This window comes from Ambystoma mexicanum, chromosome 8 (genome assembly GCF_040938575.1).
Source record: "Ambystoma mexicanum isolate Mex_15411 chromosome 8, UKY_AmexF1_1, whole genome shotgun sequence".
In the NCBI taxonomy this organism is placed as follows: domain Eukaryota; kingdom Metazoa; phylum Chordata; class Amphibia; order Caudata; family Ambystomatidae; genus Ambystoma; species Ambystoma mexicanum.
Window position 1 is genome coordinate 295363148 of NC_090929.1, and position 20067 is coordinate 295383214.

A 20067-nucleotide genomic window follows, 5' to 3' on the forward strand; every position below is an offset into this window, starting at 1 on the left:
CCGTGCAGTAGTGCGAACCACCCGGGTGTCACCTGTGACTTTGCTCTGGAGTCTCCTCATGTCGCAGGCCCATTGAATATGTGTAGCTATGTATTGTGTAAATAAAAGTGATTGCTCAGTGTACATGCAATGTGTCTATCCAACCTTGTTCATTTGCGCATTAAATTAAACCAAACAGTAATATAAATCATTTTTCAAAAAATATAGAATGTCTCCGTATTTATGGTTCTCTGGGGCTGCAAAGCACGCAGACAAAATGCAAAGATGGAGTGTAAATTTCAAGTCCTGTGAGATGGCCTTACACTGAATGTAGCTAACTAGGAATGTGTGCTCGTTCAAAGTGAAGGTCAGCTGCTTTGATTTTTTGCTCGGGTGCCGGAATGGCCCACGACTCAGTATAAGGTTCTATTGTTATTTGACCTTGACAGGCCGGGACCATCCCGAAAGACTTCTTTTTGGGGGTGTGGTGCAATAACGTAAGAAACGATAATGAATAAAATTTCAGAAACGATAGCCATTTAATGTTCGTTCATTAGAAGAAATAACGTCGGCATAGAAGGAGTGGTATTTCGGGGCTGCCCTACGCACAGACACAATGGAAAATGCAAATATAATGTAAGTAACTCTTTAGATGAGTTTATACCGCAATTTAATTACTATACAGTAGCTTTAAAGACGGGTTAAGTTGTACTTGTTCGTTCTATGTGGCATATTGTTTTGTACCGTGCACTATCTTGAGGAGAACCATCTCCTTTTACGGAAGCACCTCAAAACCTTCCTCTTTGCTTCTGCTTTCTCTCTCCCTCTCCCCTGCTACAACTGGTCCACTGTCTGCGACCTCGGTCCTGGGCCCTTCCACTCTCCACCTGCACTGCCTCCCTGTCAACCCCTGCACTGTGGGACTGTCTCAGTATCCTACAGCCCCCCCTTCCCAGCACTTGTTCTGCACTTACCTTGCACTCGCCACCAGCTGGCCCTATGTATTTATTATTTTATGCTACTTACCTTGTACTCCACTTCCCCCCTCCCCTTCCCCTTGCACTTTTACCTTCCCCCTACCCCTGCACTTGCGCGATCTGAATGACACCTGGCCTAGTAGGATCGTTGTCTGTCTTCTCCTTGTTCCCCCCCCCTCCCTGCCTCGCCACGCCTTGAAACACTTGTGTATAGGCGCGTTGCAAATGCCATATTATATCATATCAGTGACGAAGTGGTCCACTGGCGCTCAGGCGGCTCTGAAAAAGGCGGAGGAGAGGGGGTGGGTTACTGGAAATGACGTATAATACCCAGTTGCACTGTCCTAGCTATGAAATAATTTCCCGACCTAATATATAAAATGAATAATTTTAATAAAGATCTGATGGTGAGACTAATTTCATTTTTTATGTTTTTAAAACAGGTACATCCTTCATTATTGTCTGTGTCACGAGTTCCAGACACCGGCGGATGGCTTTTACAACCGCCAGTTGCTTCTCCGCGTGAACAACGTTACCACCCTGACCATTTTATGGGACGATTGCCAAGTACAAGTATGCCCTTACGCGGTACTAATGGCTAGATGCAACATACATACCGTTGTGGTGGCCTAGTGCCTCGTTGTTGGAACAGCCATGCGATTATCAGTGCGACCGAAGAGCTTATTTTATCGTAAACCAACACCCTGTGTACTGCACACGAACATCGCTTGCCTCAAGACGAACTATTTTGGATCGAGAGCAAAGAAAAATGCAAATCGCTGAATATTCTCTAAACATTTGATGTCCAATAAATGTACTTTGCCAAATGTACAATCTTGCCGTTTGATTTAAAAGTACAGTTTCATATTCCGAATTGTGGCACGCTGTGTTGTGAGCTGATCTGTGTTGGTTTCCGGGTTCTGTGTGGAGTCGCGTAGAAGACGCCTGGGTGCGTTTGCCTACGCAGCACAGTCACGTCACGGATAGAGGCGGGGAATATGAATGTTTTGATAAAGTCTGTTTCAGGGGCGGGGGATATGATTTAGTGCCGCAAACGCAGGTGAGCCAGGTCGATGGGGGGAAATGATAGGATGGGGGGAAATGATAGGATATCACAAAATGGCGGCTGATTTCGAGTGCGTTAATGGACGAAAAGTCGGGTAAGGTCCATAGGAAAGTTTTCTACGATCTACCGATTTATGCTTAAAAACACATGGCCGAACCGTAGGGACAATAAAAAAAAAGTCCCGGAACTATCCTTTAAAAGAGCCATTGAACATTGCAAACCAAAAGTCAAGCCCCGACCTGCCCGGCCTTGGCCTCCACCCAACCACCTCACCCCTCCCACCACCATCATTCCAGTCACTCGTTTTTGGATGTAGCCAGAGTACCACTAGTTCCTTGTTTCCACTTCCACCACTAGATAGACATGATGACTGGCTATCCTGTGGTGCTGTTCAACAATGCCCTCACCTACCTCGTGATCCCACCTCCAGAACCTCCTCCTCTTCACCACTGTAACCCACTCTTATCTGTATACACTGTGCCATGTTTATGCCGCTTGTCCGCCCATGACTCCATTGCAATCTCCATTGGCGCATGCTTCGCTAAGTCCATGGCAAAGGACCCTGGAGAGGAATGCTCTGGCCACTGCTCTAGTCTCAGGTAACAGCGTGTCTCTTACAAGCACTCGCCTTTCTTCAATAAAATAGAAATACCAACTCTGGGCAACCCTGTTTCCATGATGGACTTTGGGTGAGCTAGTCTGCACTCGTGTGTCAGACCTCGTCAGTAAATGGCACAGACCTAGCATTGATCAATACAGTTTTGCTATGGTTGAGTCTGGACACACCAGAGCAAGAGGTACCTTTTATAGGCAAATGCACATAGAGTGCCGGAGGGCCTGGGGTGGGGTAAATATTTAGGAAGCGTATCCCGTTCCTTCAAAATCACAAGCAGCTAAGGAAGCGGCAAAGGATGTGTGGCCCATGTTAATAAAACAATGGCTAACATTTGCGTTAGAGTTTTCATACCTCGAATAAAAGGGAATATGATCAAATTTAAAATGTGCGATAAATGGCAAAATTGCTAATGTTCTTTCTATGGCTTGTTCTCTCGCAGATTCCTCGTCTGATAGATATCCTCTCCAGCTCTGCTGCTTCGGAAAAAGTCTTTCACAGGGGGCATAGTGCACCTCGACCCAGCTGTCGATTGTCGATCCTTCTTGCTCGGTCCTCGATCGTAGACTCCGGATGTGAGGTTGGGCATAGTATATATATCACGTCACTATGCCCCACACCTCAGTTTCCCCCCTCTTTTCTCGAGCTCGACCGCTGCATAGGAAAACAGAGAGAAAAATCGGGGACTGAAAAGCCCATAAGAGGTGAACAACATGAATAAACCTCCACAAAGGGAAGAGAAACTTGTTGGCGAATCACAATATGTAGGATCAAAAAGAACATAAAAAACATTTTTTTTTAGTAGCGGAGAGAAGAAACATGCGGCATGAAGACGGAAAAAGGTCATACTAGGACCATCACCAGGTGTCAACCCACCAAAGAAGGTGTGCACCAACCGCTCAGCTTTCTGAGCGGGGATGGATGGGTGGGGAGATGAGGAATCTGCGAAAGAAGAATCCATAGAAAGAACATTACGGTCAGTAATTTCTCCTTCAATGGATTGCCTTTCCTCATCTGATGACTCCCCAAACAGTGAGGCAAATGGAGCCTGGCAGAAAACTATAACAACAGATTTTGGAGCAGTGCCCTGCCAAAGCATGCATCAACCCCCCGTGCCACATCTACACTGTAGTGTCTAGGGAATGTGTGTAGTGAGGACCATGTTGCCACACAACAAATATCCCTAACCGGGACACCCCTCCGCAAGGCAGTCGAAGCAGAGACCCCTCTCGTCGAATGTGCCCTGATGCCAGGTGGCAGCTCCCTGCTTGCAGAATGGTAGCACTTCGCTATGCACAAAATGACCCATTGGGATTGTGTTTGCTTCGTTACCGCCAGACCTTTACGGACTAGTGAATAGGCCACGAAAAGCTATCCGATTTTCGAAATTCAGCCATCCTCCAATGTAAAAACTCATGGCCCTTTTTGGACCCAGCCGATGCAATCGGTGCTCCTCTTTTGAAGGACGCAGCAGCAGATAAAAGACCAATAGGCCTACGGCCTGAAACAGATTGAGCTTGGATACCACCTTTGGCAGGAATCCAGGCCTCTCTTTCAGTGAGACCTTCTCCCGAAATAACAGCAAAAAGAACGGTTTGCAGCAAAGGGCCCGTAATTCACTAACCCGCCTAGCCGATGTTATAGCAACCAAGAAAGCTGTGTTTAAATATAGCAGCTGCAATGAACAAGTATGCCTGGGTTCAAAGGGAGCTGCCATCAAAAAGGTTAGAACCAGATTAAGATCTCAATCTCCCTTCAGGAATTGTGCCATAACCGGGATCATAACATGTGAACCTTGATCCGAGGACCTCTTGAATACAGACAAGGCCGCCAAATATCCTTTGACTGTGGTAACCTGAAGCCCTGCTGAGGCCGGTGACAGAAGGAACTTCATCACTGTAGTGGTGGAACAAGAGATGGGGTCAATCTCGTGTTCCCTGCACCACGCCTCAAATCCTCTCCACCTGCACGCATACAAAGATCTTCTAGATGGTCTGCGTGCAGCCAGCAACAACTCAAGTGCTTCCTCTGAGAGGTCCCAGTCATTATATTGCATCCTCTCAAAAGCCACGCATGTAGGTTGAGGGACTCCAGGTTCAGGTCCAGCACCCGACCTACTGGGATAGGAGATCCGGGCGCCGAGGCAACCAGAGAGGTGGGCAGATGGTCAGATCCAGAAGGTCCGAGTACCATGTCCTCCTCGCCCAGTCTGGGGCGATCAAGATCGTGGATGCCCGAAACCTCGTCAGCCTCCTGAGAACCCAAGGAATGATGGGAATCAGAGGGAAGGCATAGTGGAGAGGGAAGGTCCAATCCACCAGAAACGCATGCCCTAGCGTGCTGTTCGCTGGGAATTCCCTGAAGCACAACTGCCTGCACTTCCTGTTGGACTCTGTGGCAAACAGGTCCATTGATGGGGTAACCCAGTGAGAGAAGACCTCCTCTAGTACTTCCCGGCACAGTTCCCACTCGTGTGAGACTGTGCTCTGCCTGCTTAGAGCATCCACCAAACTGTTCTCTGTCCCCTGCCGAGACTGAAATCTGGTTCTACAACAGCCAGAACCACAGCTGCACCGCCTTTCTGCAAAGGGGGAGGGAGTGCATGCCACCTTGCTGTTTCAGGTAGTGCATGGTCACCGTATTGTCCATCAGAATAAGGACATGCTTCCCCTCCAGAGACGGAGGGAACGCTCTCAGGGCTAACCTGATGGATTGCAACTACAGCCTGTTGATATGCCACCTGGCTTCTATCGCTGACCAGAGGCTGTTCACCTGCAGGTCCCTGCAGTGAGTGCCCCAACCCTTCAGAGATGCAACCATGACCACCCGGACCTGGGGCCACAGAGGCCAGAAGGGCTCCCTCGCCATGACGTTGCTGCTGTCAACCCACCAACCAAGGTTGTTGACTATTGCTCTGGATACCTTGGGGGTGTATGAGAGGGCTCGGAGGTATTGGGACCATTGGTCCGGCAGGAGCCACTGAAGAGATCTCATGCGCAACTTGTCCTCTGGCACTAGAAAGATACCAGAGGCCATGAGGCTGAAAAGGTGGAGGAATGAAGCTACTGGTAAGGCGGCATGGTTCCGGAACTGGTTCACTATCTGCACAATGTTATTGACTCTCTGCTCGGGGGGAAAGGCCTTCCCCACCCAAGTGTCTAGGACTGCTCAGATTAACTGGAGCCTGTGGGCCGGTGTCACATGGGACTTCTTCAAGTTCAGGGAGAATCCCAGCCTGTGGAGTAGTTAGCAGGTGTCCTCTAGGTGAGACAAAACCCATTCCGCTGACTTCCCTCGTCAGCCAGTCATCCAGGTAAGGGAACACATGTACGCCGGATCTCCTGATGTGGGCCGCGACTACTGCCATGAGCTTGGTGAAGACCCTTGGAGTGGACGTCAACCCAAAGGGAAGCACCTTGGACTGATAGTGCTTGTCCCCTATGAGGAACCTCAGGAACTTCCTCTGCTTTTGATGTATCGGCACATGGAAATAAACATCCTGAAGATCTATAGACACCAGCCAGTCCTGCAATTCGAGATTGTGGATAATTTCTCTCAACTTCACCATCTTGAATTTGTCCTTTCCCCGGAACTTGTTCAAGGCCCTGAGGTCCAAAATGGGACAGAGACCTCCTCCCTTCTTGGGTACCAGGAAATACCAGGAATACCAGCCCGTCCCTCCCTGCTCGGGTGGGACCTCTTCCATGGCACCCTTCAACAACAGGGCTCTCATTGCTTCCTGGAGCACTTGTCCTGGTTGGCTTGGAGGTGGTGGGGGTCTGTCAGGAGGTTTTCTTAAGAAGGGCAGACAATAGCCCTACCGCACAAGCTCCAGGGCCCAGGTGTCAGAGGTAATCTCCTGTCATTGGGAGCAGTACTCTGACAGCCGTCCACCAACCAGCACCTTGTGGGAGGGGAAAATCAAAGCAGCTTAGAGGGCAGAGCCGCCCCTGCGACTGCTGCTGACTGTTGGCCTCTGGAAACCCCCCTGACCCTTCCAGGGTACAAGAAACACATCTGCCATTGCCTGGCCTGCGGGAGCTCTGCCTTCCTTCCATAAGGGACACAGCGCCTGTAGCCTCTGCCCCTAGAGGCGAAGCTGAAGGCAGGTTTGGCCGGTTGCGCAACTAGGCACAGTGATGTAGCAGCGATCTTTGACTCCTTACGTTTTTCCAGGGAGTCATCGCCCTTCTGGCCAAAAAGGAATTCGCCTTCAGAGAGCATGTCCAGCAGTTTGTTTTGGACATTAGGCGCAAAGCCTGAGGACCTTAAATAGGCCGGTCTCCTCAATGTAATAGCCAATGCCATCGAATGGCCCACTCAGTTGGCCACATTCAGGCCCATTTGCAGCGACCGCCTGGCCACCTCTTTCCCATCCTCAACCAGCCGTACAAAGCCTTCTCTCACCTCCCCTTCTGAAATGTACTGCATAGCCTGTTCCACTGCTTTCCAGAGACCAAAGGCGCATTTCGCAAAACCACTGGCCACATTAGCATCCTTTAAAGCCATGCTGCCCGAGGTAAAAACCTTTTTGGCCATGGTGTCAATTTTCTTGTCTGCAGGCAGATTGGAGGTTGTAGATGCTGGCCTAAAGCAGACTGTGGCAGCCTGAACAACAAGACCTTCCGGGGAAGGATGAGAAGACAGGAAAGATGGCTCTCCTCTTTCCGTCCTGTACTTCCCAGTTATAGTGGAGCTGACTGGGGGAATGGAGCATGGATACTGCCAAAGGGAGGCTACTGGATCGGCAATTGCTTGATGAGGCATATTCCTATGAGTAACTAGACCCTTGTCAAGTATGTCCGTTAACTCATACCCTTGCACTGGCACTGACGTAGGCTGCAGTCCTAAGGTGTCAACCACCCTGTCAACTAACGCCTGAAATTTAGCACGGGCATGGGTATATGGTTGACTTTGCTGAAATTCCAAGTCAGGTTACATGGCTAGTTCGCTGGCATCCTGGAGCCACTGTGACAACTCTAAAAGCTCAGCCTGGATGTCAAAAAAGTCAACGCCCCCTGTTCCCATATACACAGGATCGACTCCCCCTTGATCATCCGTGTCACGACGCCAAAAATAGAGGACATGGCACTGAAAAAGTCCATCCAGGAGAGCGCTGTAAATGATTTCTTGCTGGGAGTCGGCACGACAGCTTGTCCTTCGGCCCCAGGGCATGTCCTTCGGCACCAAAAAGTGAATTTCATCATCGGTCCAGGGTGTGAAACCGAAATGGGAGGTGTGCGGGAAGGCCTGGCATCAAAGGCTTCAGCACCTTCTTCTGCGTCGAGCCCGAAGGCTTCCCTGACGCCAATGGGATCGACACTGCGGCTTGCATGGTGTCTGGTGTACCGAGCACCGCTACTGCCTCTTTGGCCTGCTGCTTGGGGGGGATTCCTGTGCCTGCAGCAGCATGTTTTTGAAACATCGTGAGCATTTGGATCTTAAAATCCTTCCACCCTTGACGAGCGGTCGGTCCAGCCGATGGCTTACCTTGTTCCATCGAGGATTTGGAATTCCAACGGTGGTGCCTCTTTTTCTTGTGGCTCGACGATGCGGAAGAGTAGCTCCTAGAATGGGACCTCTTCTTTGCCTTATGCCAATGCATATCACTCTCCTTTTCGGGGGTAGGCCCCTCGGTCTCGGCTTTAGAGAACCGGCAGTCGACTGCCCCTGAGATTTCGGGTGCATCTTGGTGCATGACTTACACTCCTCCTCCGTGTTGTGACCCGTGCTGAGGCACCAGAGGCATAACTCATGTGGGTTGGTAACCAACATTTTGGAGTGGCAGTCGGGACACCATTTGAAATGTAAAACCCGAGACAGGGACATCTTGTGGTCGAATGAAGAAAACTATTTCTGACGAAAATGATTCAAAGAGTCAAAGACTCGATAACCGTGTTCCTAAAGCAGCGTGTCAAGAATACAGAAAAAAGGAACTGAGGTATGGGGTGTAGTGACGTGGTGTATATATATATATATATATACGATGCCTGACGTCACATCTGGGGGCGATGATTGAGCACTGAGCAAGACGGATCGACCATCGACGGCTGGGTCGAGGTCCACTAAGTCCCCTGTCGGAGACTTTTTCGGAAGCAGCAGAGCTGGAGAGGATATCGATCAGATGAGGAATTGGCGGGAAAAAGGCAATTCATTGAAATAAATATTAAGCAGTCCAAAATTTACTAAAATAAAGAAATTCTAATATAAAATTGAAATCAAATCAAAATAGTTCAATGCTCATATCAAATCCCTCAGTTCTTCTTAGGGAAATTCCTTATGATTATGTATTTATATTATTAAATCATTCTAATGACAAGACTTTAATATAATAGTATGCCCAAATTAAAGCAATGTATTCTCAACATTATCCGTTCAATGACATATCAGAAAAGAAATAATCTACTTCCAAACGTCGGTAGTGCTGCGATTCTCAACATGGCAGAAAGCGGGGGAAGAGCAGTATTGGTGCTCATGTTATCATTTACTAGTTTATCCGCTAGGAAATCAGGTTGGGGATGTTACTTCAGGGGCCCGGTAGAGCCACATCTCAAGAGGAATTTCAGGTAACTGCCAGGTCTGATCCCCCACAAAACCAGCTATTTCTTTTATAGGAGTATAAAACTTTGTTGTACTTCACTTCAACAAAATACCTTCCTGGGGATGTAAATAGGAATATGTGTATTACGGGGTAGGGTAAATAGGGGCAGTGCAAATGGTGGAGGGGGGGCAGAGGTGAAAGGAAGGGCATGGGGTGAAAACCCATTAAAAAAATGTTAAACATTGTTGTTTCGGAGAAGTGTACCACGATAAAACATTGTTGAACCATTTTAGCTACTGGCTGCACAACAGCAGTTGCAGTCATTCTCTGTAGCCAGACATCAATATTTGACATTACTCAGCCTGATTGATCTGACAGTTCATTCCTACTGAAGGTAGGTGCTCTTATGAAGCCGCTGTTGGAACCTGAATCATAAACCCACACCCCTTCCAAACTCCTCCGTCAATGACCGACATGTTCAAAGCAGACGCTGGACGCCAGGCGATATCGATTCCAGGTACACCTATTATGGCGTCTACACTCCATTTCAGTCTGATCCCTTTCACACACCACGCGGATATTAAGACATTGTGGAGCGCATCAGTTTGATAGCGTGGTTATGTCATAACTCAGAGTGTAGGTATGGACTTATCAGCAATATTCTTCATGTACTTTACACAGCTGAGAAGTGCATCACTAGGGTTTTTGCCCCTTCACTGCTGGGACCCTGGTGCTTTCCTAAGGATACCAGCATGTGAACAGATAGACAAACAGTTAGTAGGCGCATCTATATATATCTATATATATATATAGATATATATATATGGTAATTTGCGGACATTTTACTGTTAGGATGAGTATTGTGACAGATGAAATGGGCACCCCACTCAGTGTGCATTACTGTTGTGCACTCACCCACTCCCCGCCGCATGCAGCGGTCTTCCGTTGCACGGCTGGGGACCATGTGATGGTCGCATCAGTCCTCCTCTGGGTAACCAGGGATGTTGCACCGGCCCTCGTGTGGACGACCAGGGGTCCCGTGCTGGTGATGGGCATGCCGCCCTCCATCCCTGGTCCACTACGTTGACGAGCATGGAGGGTGCCATGGCGCCTCAAGTACGCAAGTCAACATACGCAGTATCACTGGCACGGTAAGCCGGTTATGTGATTTCAATGGTCACATGACAAAGCAGGAAATACCCCAGCATTATTTAATTGCTTGGAGTTTCGGATTTCATTGCTTCTCAGCTGTTTTTGTGTGTGGTGCTTTGTTTTTGCAGGTAAAATTGATTTACTGGCTTTTGGGATTTTTGGCATCAGCGATTCTGGACTGCTGCTGTGTTTTTGGCGAATTGGATATCTTTGGGACTTTGGATTGATTGGATTGGAACCCTGGACATTTGCTTTTGGAACTCCTTTGGATTTTCCCTGGATTTGATACTTTGAACTTTGGACCTTTTGGAACTCTTCACTAACTGGAACCCTGGTGAGACTCCACATTGGATACTATCGCCCTCTCCCCTAGCCTGCGCCATCGTGCCATTTGGGTTAGGTCTGTCCTAATTTTATTTTGCAATACGCAATATATAAATTGGGTAATTCCCTATTTTTTGTTTTCGGAGGACCAGATCAATGATGGGAAGATCATAAAGTCATATTGTGTTTATGTTGCAGTGTCAAGAAACGCTACACACTCACGGGGTTGGTGTGAAATATGATGATGTAAAGAAATTTCCTGTCCTGAAGAAGGCCCAGAAAATTGCAGTTGATAGGCATTAGGGATAACGCCCACAAATCCTGAGTGGCCGAAACATATGTCGACCATCCGAAAGCCAAAAAATATTAAATGCACGCTGAAGCTAAATGTTGGTGCAATGAAATTGCGCAGACCTATGAGAGGGGTAGCCAGCTCACTATTTTCTTATATATGACTAATTATATATGACTAATTGTCATTTGACAATGACGAGAAGATAAACATTTCTTCAAGCCCTGCCTATTCTTGGACCAGGCATGTTACATGATTTTATAACTGATGGTCTGTGTAACTAATTCCCTGTTTTCTTTTAGCTACCGAGTGCCTGGCTGTGCCGTATTCTGTCTCACCTTTTGCCCCAATTTCTGGCCAGGTTTTTCCTTTATTCTTCTCTGGCTGGTACTTGGGGAAGAAGGTATATGTTCAGCTGGGACCTCAGTTCATGACAACTGATCTGAAGAAGTGCATCCCTGAAGTACTATCAGAGACATTTGTCAAATCGGTGGCCATTATTTTCCAAACATGCAATTAATTTCATGCAAAGCAGCCAGCATCTGACTTTCAGGTTATCCCATATTATTAAAGACCTAGCCCCACCCACACCACTGACAATCCAATGCCCCTGTGGGGGGGGGCAAGCAGTCAATTGTGTCCCTTCACAGCATTGGTTGTTTCTTGTTAAGCCTCTTGTTGCTAAGAGGGTTAAGGCAAGAAAATGCCCTTCTTGACTACTGTCCTCTAGTTCCTGGAAATGTGCAACCTGCCCAGAGAGCGCCCTCCCTATAATCGCAAGTCTCTGACCACCCACCCCATGGTACCCAGGCAGGGCGACCTCTAGCACATGCTATGCAGCCTACCCCGTCCATCTGTTTGGGGTGCACGTTCTCTACGTACATGGCAAATAGGAACCAGTAAGGGAAGTCCTTGCTTGGCATTCAGGAATGCCACATGAGAGAAATGAAGGCCCACCTGAATCCAAAGGCGGCCCTGGTGGGCATACTGAGCGTGGAGTACTGCCCAATCTCCAGGGCACTGCAGTTGGCCTCGTCGTAGCTGAGTGAAACGTTGACCAGGTCCAAGGCATGCGAGGTCAGCTTGTCCAGCAGGTTCACCTCCTCTGTGTGGGCAAGAGAGATAAATAAGCATCAGTCAGGAGAGATTGGGGGGTGGGGGGACGTGGACATCTACAGAGAGGATGCGTTTACCAGCAGCAGCACCACAAATAGCGACATTTCTGTTAAAAAAAACCTTGAAAAGTGTTTACATGTCTCCAGTTACAACTGCAGCAACACAGCATGACCTGATCCTGCTACCGACTGACATCTCTGCCCTGGAACCGCTTACACCTAGAACCTGAAGTTATGAGCCCCCTGCATAGCCTTAGGCCACCCTGGCACATGACTCTCACTACACAAAGTACCAACTGCGATGCGAGGCCAGACGGCAGAACCGTCACTGAGTTAGAACCGAAGGGAGGCAGCAGTCACCTTCTATGCCATCAGTGGAGAGGCGCCGTTTCATGAACCATCACTGGAGAGCACTCATCTTCCTAAACCATTGGTGCAAAGCAGGCCTAACCTGAACAAGCATTGGCAATGCCCAAAGTTTGGGCTTTTCTGTACGCGTGGAAAAGGCACTTGCCAGGCACTGCCGGAGTGGTATTAACTAGCCATTGATGGTAGCCGGTGCAAAATGGTGTGAGTACCTGGGCATCTAATAGCAGGGACTGGCAAATGCTTACTATTTATACACAAGCCAAAATGTCTGGCTTTGCAAATGCTTGTTTTTTTAACAGGACTTCAATGAAGGACACGCATAGTGCTGATGAATCGAGTGGCTGCAGGAAAACCTGGTTAAGACAATTTTATTACACCATTAGCAGGTCTACAGCTCCAATCATGTCATAAACTCTCAAAAGACTGCTTTGAAAAAGCAGTCAGGCACTTTGTGTGCAAAGTTTGATGGTAAGGCTTGATTAAAGTGAGCTCAAAGAGTTCCCATGAGGAAGTGTTTCGGGCGGTGATGGGCAGGAACTCAGTGGAAGTGGCCATAGGGATTAGCATTGCCATGGGCAGTCAATAGGTGGGCAAATAACCCAAAAACACCTGCAAGCTGTGTGTACCTCCACATATGCCATTTCTACCAATTTATACTCTAATACAATAGTTTCGGCTTATAGCAAGTGGCACCTAATTGCCCAAACTAATAAATGGGGTAAAACAGTCACTTCCTAAACCATGAAGGTGCAACAGCCAATTTCCAGAAATAGACAGAGCAGCAGCCACTTTCCAGAAATAGACAGAGTAGCAGCCACTTTCCAGAAATAGACAGAGCAGCAGCCACTTTCCAGAAATAGACAGAGTAGCAGCCAATTTCCAGAAATAGACAAATCTGGGTTAGCGGGTAGTAGCAGTCACTTCCTAAACCTAAACCACGAGGGCAATCGGTGTTCGTTTACAACAACCAGTGCCTTTCCACACCACAAGAGTGCATGGTTCTGGTGCTACGCCTCGAGGGTAAGTATTAACCACCTAAGGAAAAAGGGTACAGTAGTCTGGGGCTAAACCATTACAGGGCAAGGGTCCTTCATAAACAATGGAGCAGCCGGCCCTTCCCAAGGGAAGCGATAAGTCCTCCACTTTACCTCCAAAAATCAGATTTACTGTGCAGTAATTCCATCAATTGCAAATCGCCAAAAATCTCCATGGAGTTGTGTGGCCTCCAAAAATTGGGGGTTTCACCTCCCTACTCCTGTGGAAACTCCATGGGACCAAGTGGCTTTAACAGTAATCGAGTTTGGTGGTCATTTGGCAGATTTACAGCCGAATTACCACTAAACACACAATGAGAGACCCAGAGACTTTCTGTCTAGCGGCTCCTTGAGAGTCACTGTGGTAAACTTCAGTCAGTAATGAAGGTGACAAGGAAGAGGCACAAGGAGGTAATGCTCCGATTACATGAAGTCATCTTCATTCCACCAAGTCCTACTTTTACTCGTCACCTTGATCACCCACCACTCTCCACTGGCTCCCAGTGGATGCAAGGATTAAATTTAAAACCCTCTGCATTGTCAACAAGGCTTTCTGGGGCCTGGGCCCAAAATACCTTCAGCTATCCCTCTGCAAATACCTCTCCTCTCGAGCCCTTCGCTCCTCGACCTCTACCTCCCTCAGGGTCAGTCGATTTTCAAAGAAACAAGCTGGGGGGAGATCTCTGTCTTCGGCTGGGGCCTCCCTCTGGAATAGCCTCCCTGCCACTCTAAAACTTGAGGAGAACCATCTCTGGTTCCGGAAGCACCTCAAGACCTTCCTCTTTGCATCTGCCTTTGCTCCCCCTCTGCCCTGCTGATCCGCTCTCTTGGCACTGTGCACCTTGCCACCCTCTGTCCCCCTGGCCCAGGTACCGGATCACCCTGCCACCCTTCTGCACTGCCTCCCGGCCACCCCTCGCACTGGGGACTGTACCTGTAACCCCCACAGTCCCCCACACCTCATTTTTCTTCTTTTATGAACTTATCAGACTTACCCAGTTTTGCTGCTGTAAACACAGCTCTTGCCACTTGCTGACCGCACTACCCCTGTTATTGCTTCATTATCTATTTATTTGTATTTACTATTATTTATCTGTTCTCCTCTGCTCTGCACTTTCCACTCTCCCCCTTCCATGCACTTTTCCCCTTTCCCTTTCCCATGCACTGGCACATTCTCAATGTTACTGGGCCTAGTAAGATCGTTGTTTTGTTCTCCCCTGTTTCCCCTCCCTTGCCTTGTCGCGCTCTGAAACACTTGTGTACGAGCGCGATACAAATAAAATATCATATCATGTATATCATATCCCTACCCAGGGATCATGTCAACGAGCAGCATGTTGTGAACTTGTGTGGTTACAGGCCAGTGCTGAGCTCGAGGATACTACTTCATGACCAGCAAGGAGACTGAGAGGAACCGGAAGTCCCTTCCCAAAAAAGAAAAAAGAAGAGAACGCGTACCTGGCAAGGATGCAGGAATCTTCAGTCAGTAATGAAGGTGACAAGGAAGAGTGGGACGCAGTGTAATGAAAAGTACATCAAATAATCAGGCCATTCCTGGGGCAGAAGTCTGTTCCAAAGGGAAGAGGGTCCAGCAGCCCCCTTCAGAAACCATCTGAGGAGCAGCAGTCCCTTCCAAAGGGAGAAGGTTAACAGTCCAATACTAAACAGTAAGCAGGCATCAGTCCCTCCTTAAAGGGGAATGTAGCTGTCCCTCCCTAAACCATGAGAGTGCAGCACTGCTTTTTGGGTTATGCCAATACAGGGCAACGGTCTCTTCCTAAACAATGAGAACAGGTGGCCCTTCCCAAGCCAAGGGAAGAGTGTGCAGCAGTACCATGCTAAACCATGAGAAGTCTGCGGGATCTTCCTAAGAGAAAAGGGTGCAGCGGTCCCTTCCCAAACCATGAGAGGGCAACAGGCACTTCCTGGGGGAAAAGGGGGCAGCAGTACCTTCATAAAACCGTAAGAGGGCAGCAGCTTCTTCCTAAACCATGAGAGGACAGCAATTCCTTCCTAAACCATGAGAGGGTAGCAGCTCCTTCCTAAATCATGAGAGGGCAGCAATTCCTTCCTAAACCATGAGAGGGCAGCAGCTCCTTCTTAAACCATGAGAGGGCAGCAGCTTCTTCCTAAACTATGAGAGGGCAGCAAGTCCTTCCTAAACCATGAGAGGGCAGCAGTCCCTTCCTAAACCAGGAGAGGACAGCAATTCCTTCCTAAACCATGTGAGGGCAGCATCTCCTTCCGGAACCACGAGAGGGCAGCAGTTCCTTCCTGAACCACGAGAGGGCAGCATCTCCTTCCTGAACCACGAGAGGGCAGCATCTCCTTCTTACAGGAACAGGATGCAGCACTCCCAGGCTAAGCCATTTCAGGGCAGTGGTCCCTTCCTAAGGGAACATTCAGCCGTCCAGGGGTAAACCATGAGAAAGTAGCAGCCCCTTCCTAAAACCATAAGAGGGCAGAGGCCTATTCCTAAGGGAAGAGGACGAGCGACTTCGTAAAGCATGACAGGGCAGCAGCCATATCATATTTGAATCCCCTTTGCAAAGCCATGATCTCTTTGTACTGTGGTTTATCTTGCAATCAGGCGCGGATTCTCATTGCTAGAAATGCTCGGAGGCCCAGGGCAGCAAACTGCACAGGCAGCACAAGGACAGGCAAGCCCAGAGACCGCACATGCACTTGTCAATGGCTATAAAAAGCTATAAAAAGCACACAAGCGACAACATATCTCTAGCACTGTCGCGCGTGGTGGCCAAAAGTGTGTTCTCTCTACAGGGACCTTGGTTTACACAGATAGGTTCTGGGGTAAAGACAGCCTGTTAAAAAAGAACGACGTGTTAGTTAAAATGAGGGCTCGAGTCGCCGTCCACCCACTTTTTTCACGCCCTCCCCCCAAAGCCGTGTGTAAAACGATAAACCTTTGCCTTCAGTTTATGAATTTACACTGCCCTCGGGGCTCGAACCGCGGTCGTCTGGTTAAATGTTAAAGGTATTTGTACCGCGTACCGTCACCAACGGAATTGGTCCCCAGGCGCTCTGGCGGATCTGCAAATGATGAGGTGGGATGGGTTAGTAAGGTGAAGAGGGAGTAGGATAGTGAGAGGAGTGGTGTTCTGTTGGCAGCTTCAACTCGGTATACACCAGATACTGAGCTTTGGTGCGGGTATTGGATCGGTGTCAGTCCGCATGTGCTGTTGCTCCGGCTTATGTGTTGTTGCAGTGTTGTGAAGTGCGTGCGGCTTGTTGTGCGAGAGATTGTTGTGTGAGTTTTTTGAGTGAGATAAGTATGCAGAGTGTGAGCTTATATTGGTTAGTGGGTTACCTGACCTTTAGCATGCTAACATTCACAGCTCCATCCAAGTCTGGACATGCTAACATTCACAGTTCTATCCAGGTGCGGCACCTGTCGACCCTCACACCTCTATCTGGATGCGGCGCAGGCCAATGCCTAGGATTCCATCTAGGTGTGCGCATGTCAACATTCACAGTCCCATCCAAATGCAACGCAGGCCATTATTCACAGTTCTGTCTACGTGTGGGCATGCCAACATTCACAATTCTGTCTGAGTGTGGACATGGTAACATTCAGAGTCCTATCTAGATGCAACGCAGGCCAATATTCACAATTCTGTCTGAGTGTGGACATGCTAACATTCAGAGTCCTATCTAGATGCAACGCAGGCCAATATTCACAATTCTGTCTAAGTGTGGACATGCTAATATTCGCAATTCTGTCTAAGTGTGGACATGCTAATATTCAGCGTCCTATCTAGATGCAACACAGGCCAATATTCACAATTCTGTCTAAGTGTGGACATGCTAATATTCGCAATTCTGTCTAAGTGTGGACATGCTAATATTCAGCGTCCTATCTAGATGCAACACAGGCCAATATTCACAATTCTGTCTAAGTGTGGACATGCTAATATTCGCAATTCTGTCTAAGTGTGGACATGCTAATATTCAGCGTCCTATCTAGATGCAACACAGGCCAATATTCACAATTCTGTCTAAGTGTGGACATGCTAATATTCAGCGTCCTATCTAGATGCAACACAGGCCAATATTCACAATTCTGTCTAAGTGTGGACATGTTAACATTCAGAGTCCTATCTAGATGCAACACAGGCCAATATTCACAATTCTGTCTAAGTGTGGACATGCTAATATTCGCAATTCTGTCTTGTTCCGAGCAGCCGTGCTCCAGGGCCTGCAGTCTAGTGCTGGCTTCTATGCCAGATGTTGACTCCTTTACCTTCACCCTGGTTTCACCAGAGGAAATCAGGAAACTGATTCTCGCACTGAAATCTACGAATCCCAATCATGACCCAATCCGACATGCTTCTCTATTGAGCGATTTCATCAACCCTTTTGTCAACGCCTGCCTGACCCAAGGTTGTGTGCCATCTAACCTCTAGCTGGTGCATGGCTTTGGTGGCTTCTGCATTCGGTCTCGCACACGGAGTCTTCTGAAGCGCCGGCTGCCAATGCATGCTCAGCTTGGGAACAGATCTGGGAGTTTCCAGGGCTAGCTCCTGGGCCTCGGGACGCCAATGCAGGCTCAGCTTGGGAACAGATCTGGGAGTTTCCTGAGCTTGCTCCTGGGTCTCGAGATGCCGATGCATGCTCAGCATGGGAACAGATCTGGGAGTCTCCTGAGCTTGCCCCTGGGTCTCGGGACGCCGATGTAGGCTCAGCTTGGGAACAGATCTGGGAGTTTCATGAGCTTGCTCCCGGGCCTCGGGACGCCGATGCAGGCTCAGCTTGAGAACAGATCTGGGAGTTTCCTGAGCTTGCTCCTGGGCCTCAGGACGCCGATGCAGGCTCAGCTTGGGAACAGATCTGGGAGTTTCCTGAGCATGCTCCTGGGCCTCGGGACGCCGATGCAGGCTCCACTTGGGAGCAGATCTGGGAGTCTCCTGAGCTTGCTCCTGGGTCTCGGGACGCCGATGCAGGCTCAGCTTGTGAACAGATCTGGGAGTCTCCTGTGCTTGCTCCTGGGCCTCGGGACGCCGATGCAGGCTCAGCTTGGGAGCAGATGTGGGAGGTTCCTGAGCTTGCTCCTGGGCCTCGGGACGCCAATGCAGGCTCAGCTTGGGAACAGATCTGGGAGTTTCCTGAGCTTGCTCCTGGGCCTCGGGACGCCGGTGCACTCTCAGCTTGAGAACAGATCTGGGAGTTTCCTGAGCTTGCTCCTAGGCCTCGGGACGGCGATGCATGCTGAGCTTGGGAACAGATCTGGGAGTTTCCTGAGCTTGCTCCTGGGCCTTGGGACGCCGATGCACTCTCAGCTTGAGAACAGATCTGGGAGTTTCCTGAGCTTGCTCCTAGGCCTCGGGACGGCGATGCATGCTGAGCTTGGGAACAGATCTGGGAGTTTCCTGAGCTTGCTCCTGGGCCTCGGGACGCCGATGCGGGCTCAGCTTGGGAACAGATCTGGGAGTCTCCTGAGCTTGCTCCTGTGCCTCGGGATGCTGATGCAGGCTCAGCTTGGGGGCAGATCTGGGAGTTTCCTGAGCTTGCTCCTGGGCCTCGGGACGCCGACGCAGGCTCAGCTTGGGAACAGATCTGGGAGCTTCCTGAGCTTGCTCCTGGACCTCGGGAAACTGACGCAGGCTCAGCTAGGGAGCAGATCTGGGAGTCTCCTGACCTTGCTCCTGGGTCTCGGGACGCCGATGCATGCTCAGCTTGGGAACAGATCTGGGAGTCTCCTGAGCTTGCTCCTGGGCCTCGGGACGCCGATGCAGGCTCAGCTTGGGAGCAGATCTGGGAGTTTCCTGAGCTTGCTCCTGGGCCTCGGGCGCCGATGCAGGCTCAGCTTGGGAACAGATCTGGGAGTTTCCTGAGCTTGCTACTGGGCCTCGGGACGCCGATGCATGCTCAGCATGGGATCAGATCTGGGAGTCTCCTGAGCCTGCCCCTGGGTCTCGGGACGCCGATGCCGGCTCAGCTTGGGACCAGATCTGGGAGTTTCATGAGCTTGCTCCTGGGCCTCGGGACGCCGATGCAGGCTCAGCTTGAGAACAGATCTGGGAGTTTCCTGAGCATGCTCCTGGGCCTCGGGACGCCGATGCAGGCTCCGCTTGGGAGCAGATCTGGGAGTCTCCTGAGCTTGCTCCTGGGTCTCGGGACGCCGATGCATGCTCAGCTTGGGAACAGATCTGGGAGTCTCCTGAGCTTGCTCCTGGGCCTCGGGACGCCGATGCAGGCTCAGCTTGGGAGCAGATGTGGGAGTTTCCTGAGCTTGCTCCTGGGCCTCGGGACGCCAATGCAGGCTCAGCTTGGGAACAGATCTGGGAGTTTCCTGAGCTTGCTCCTGGGCCTCGGGACGCCGATGCACTCTCAGCTTGAAAACAGATCTGGGAGTTTCCTGAGCTTGCTCCTAGGCCTCGGGACAGCGATGCATGCTGAGCTTGGGAACAGATCTGGGAGTTTCCTGAGCTTGCTCCTGGGCCTCGGGACGCCGATGCGGGCTCAGCTTGGGAACAGATCTGGGAGTTTCCTGAGCTTGCTCCTGGGCCTCGGGATGCCGATGCAGGCTCAGCTTGGGAACAGATCTAGGAGTTTCCTGAGCTTGCTCCTGTGCCTCGGGATGCCGA

At 49.7% G+C, this 20067-nt stretch overlaps 1 protein-coding gene across 1 annotated transcript in view; it reads right to left on the reverse strand.

Moving 5' to 3' along the window:
• LOC138471851 (collagen alpha-1(II) chain-like) overlaps positions 1-20067 on the reverse strand; it is a 1536387-nt gene that overhangs the window by 1020829 nt on the left and 495491 nt on the right. The window contains exon 2 of the mRNA XM_069609694.1: positions 11902-12049. Within this exon, the coding sequence (XP_069465795.1) occupies positions 11902-12049 (148 nt within the window). The remainder of the gene's footprint in view (positions 1-11901; positions 12050-20067) is intronic.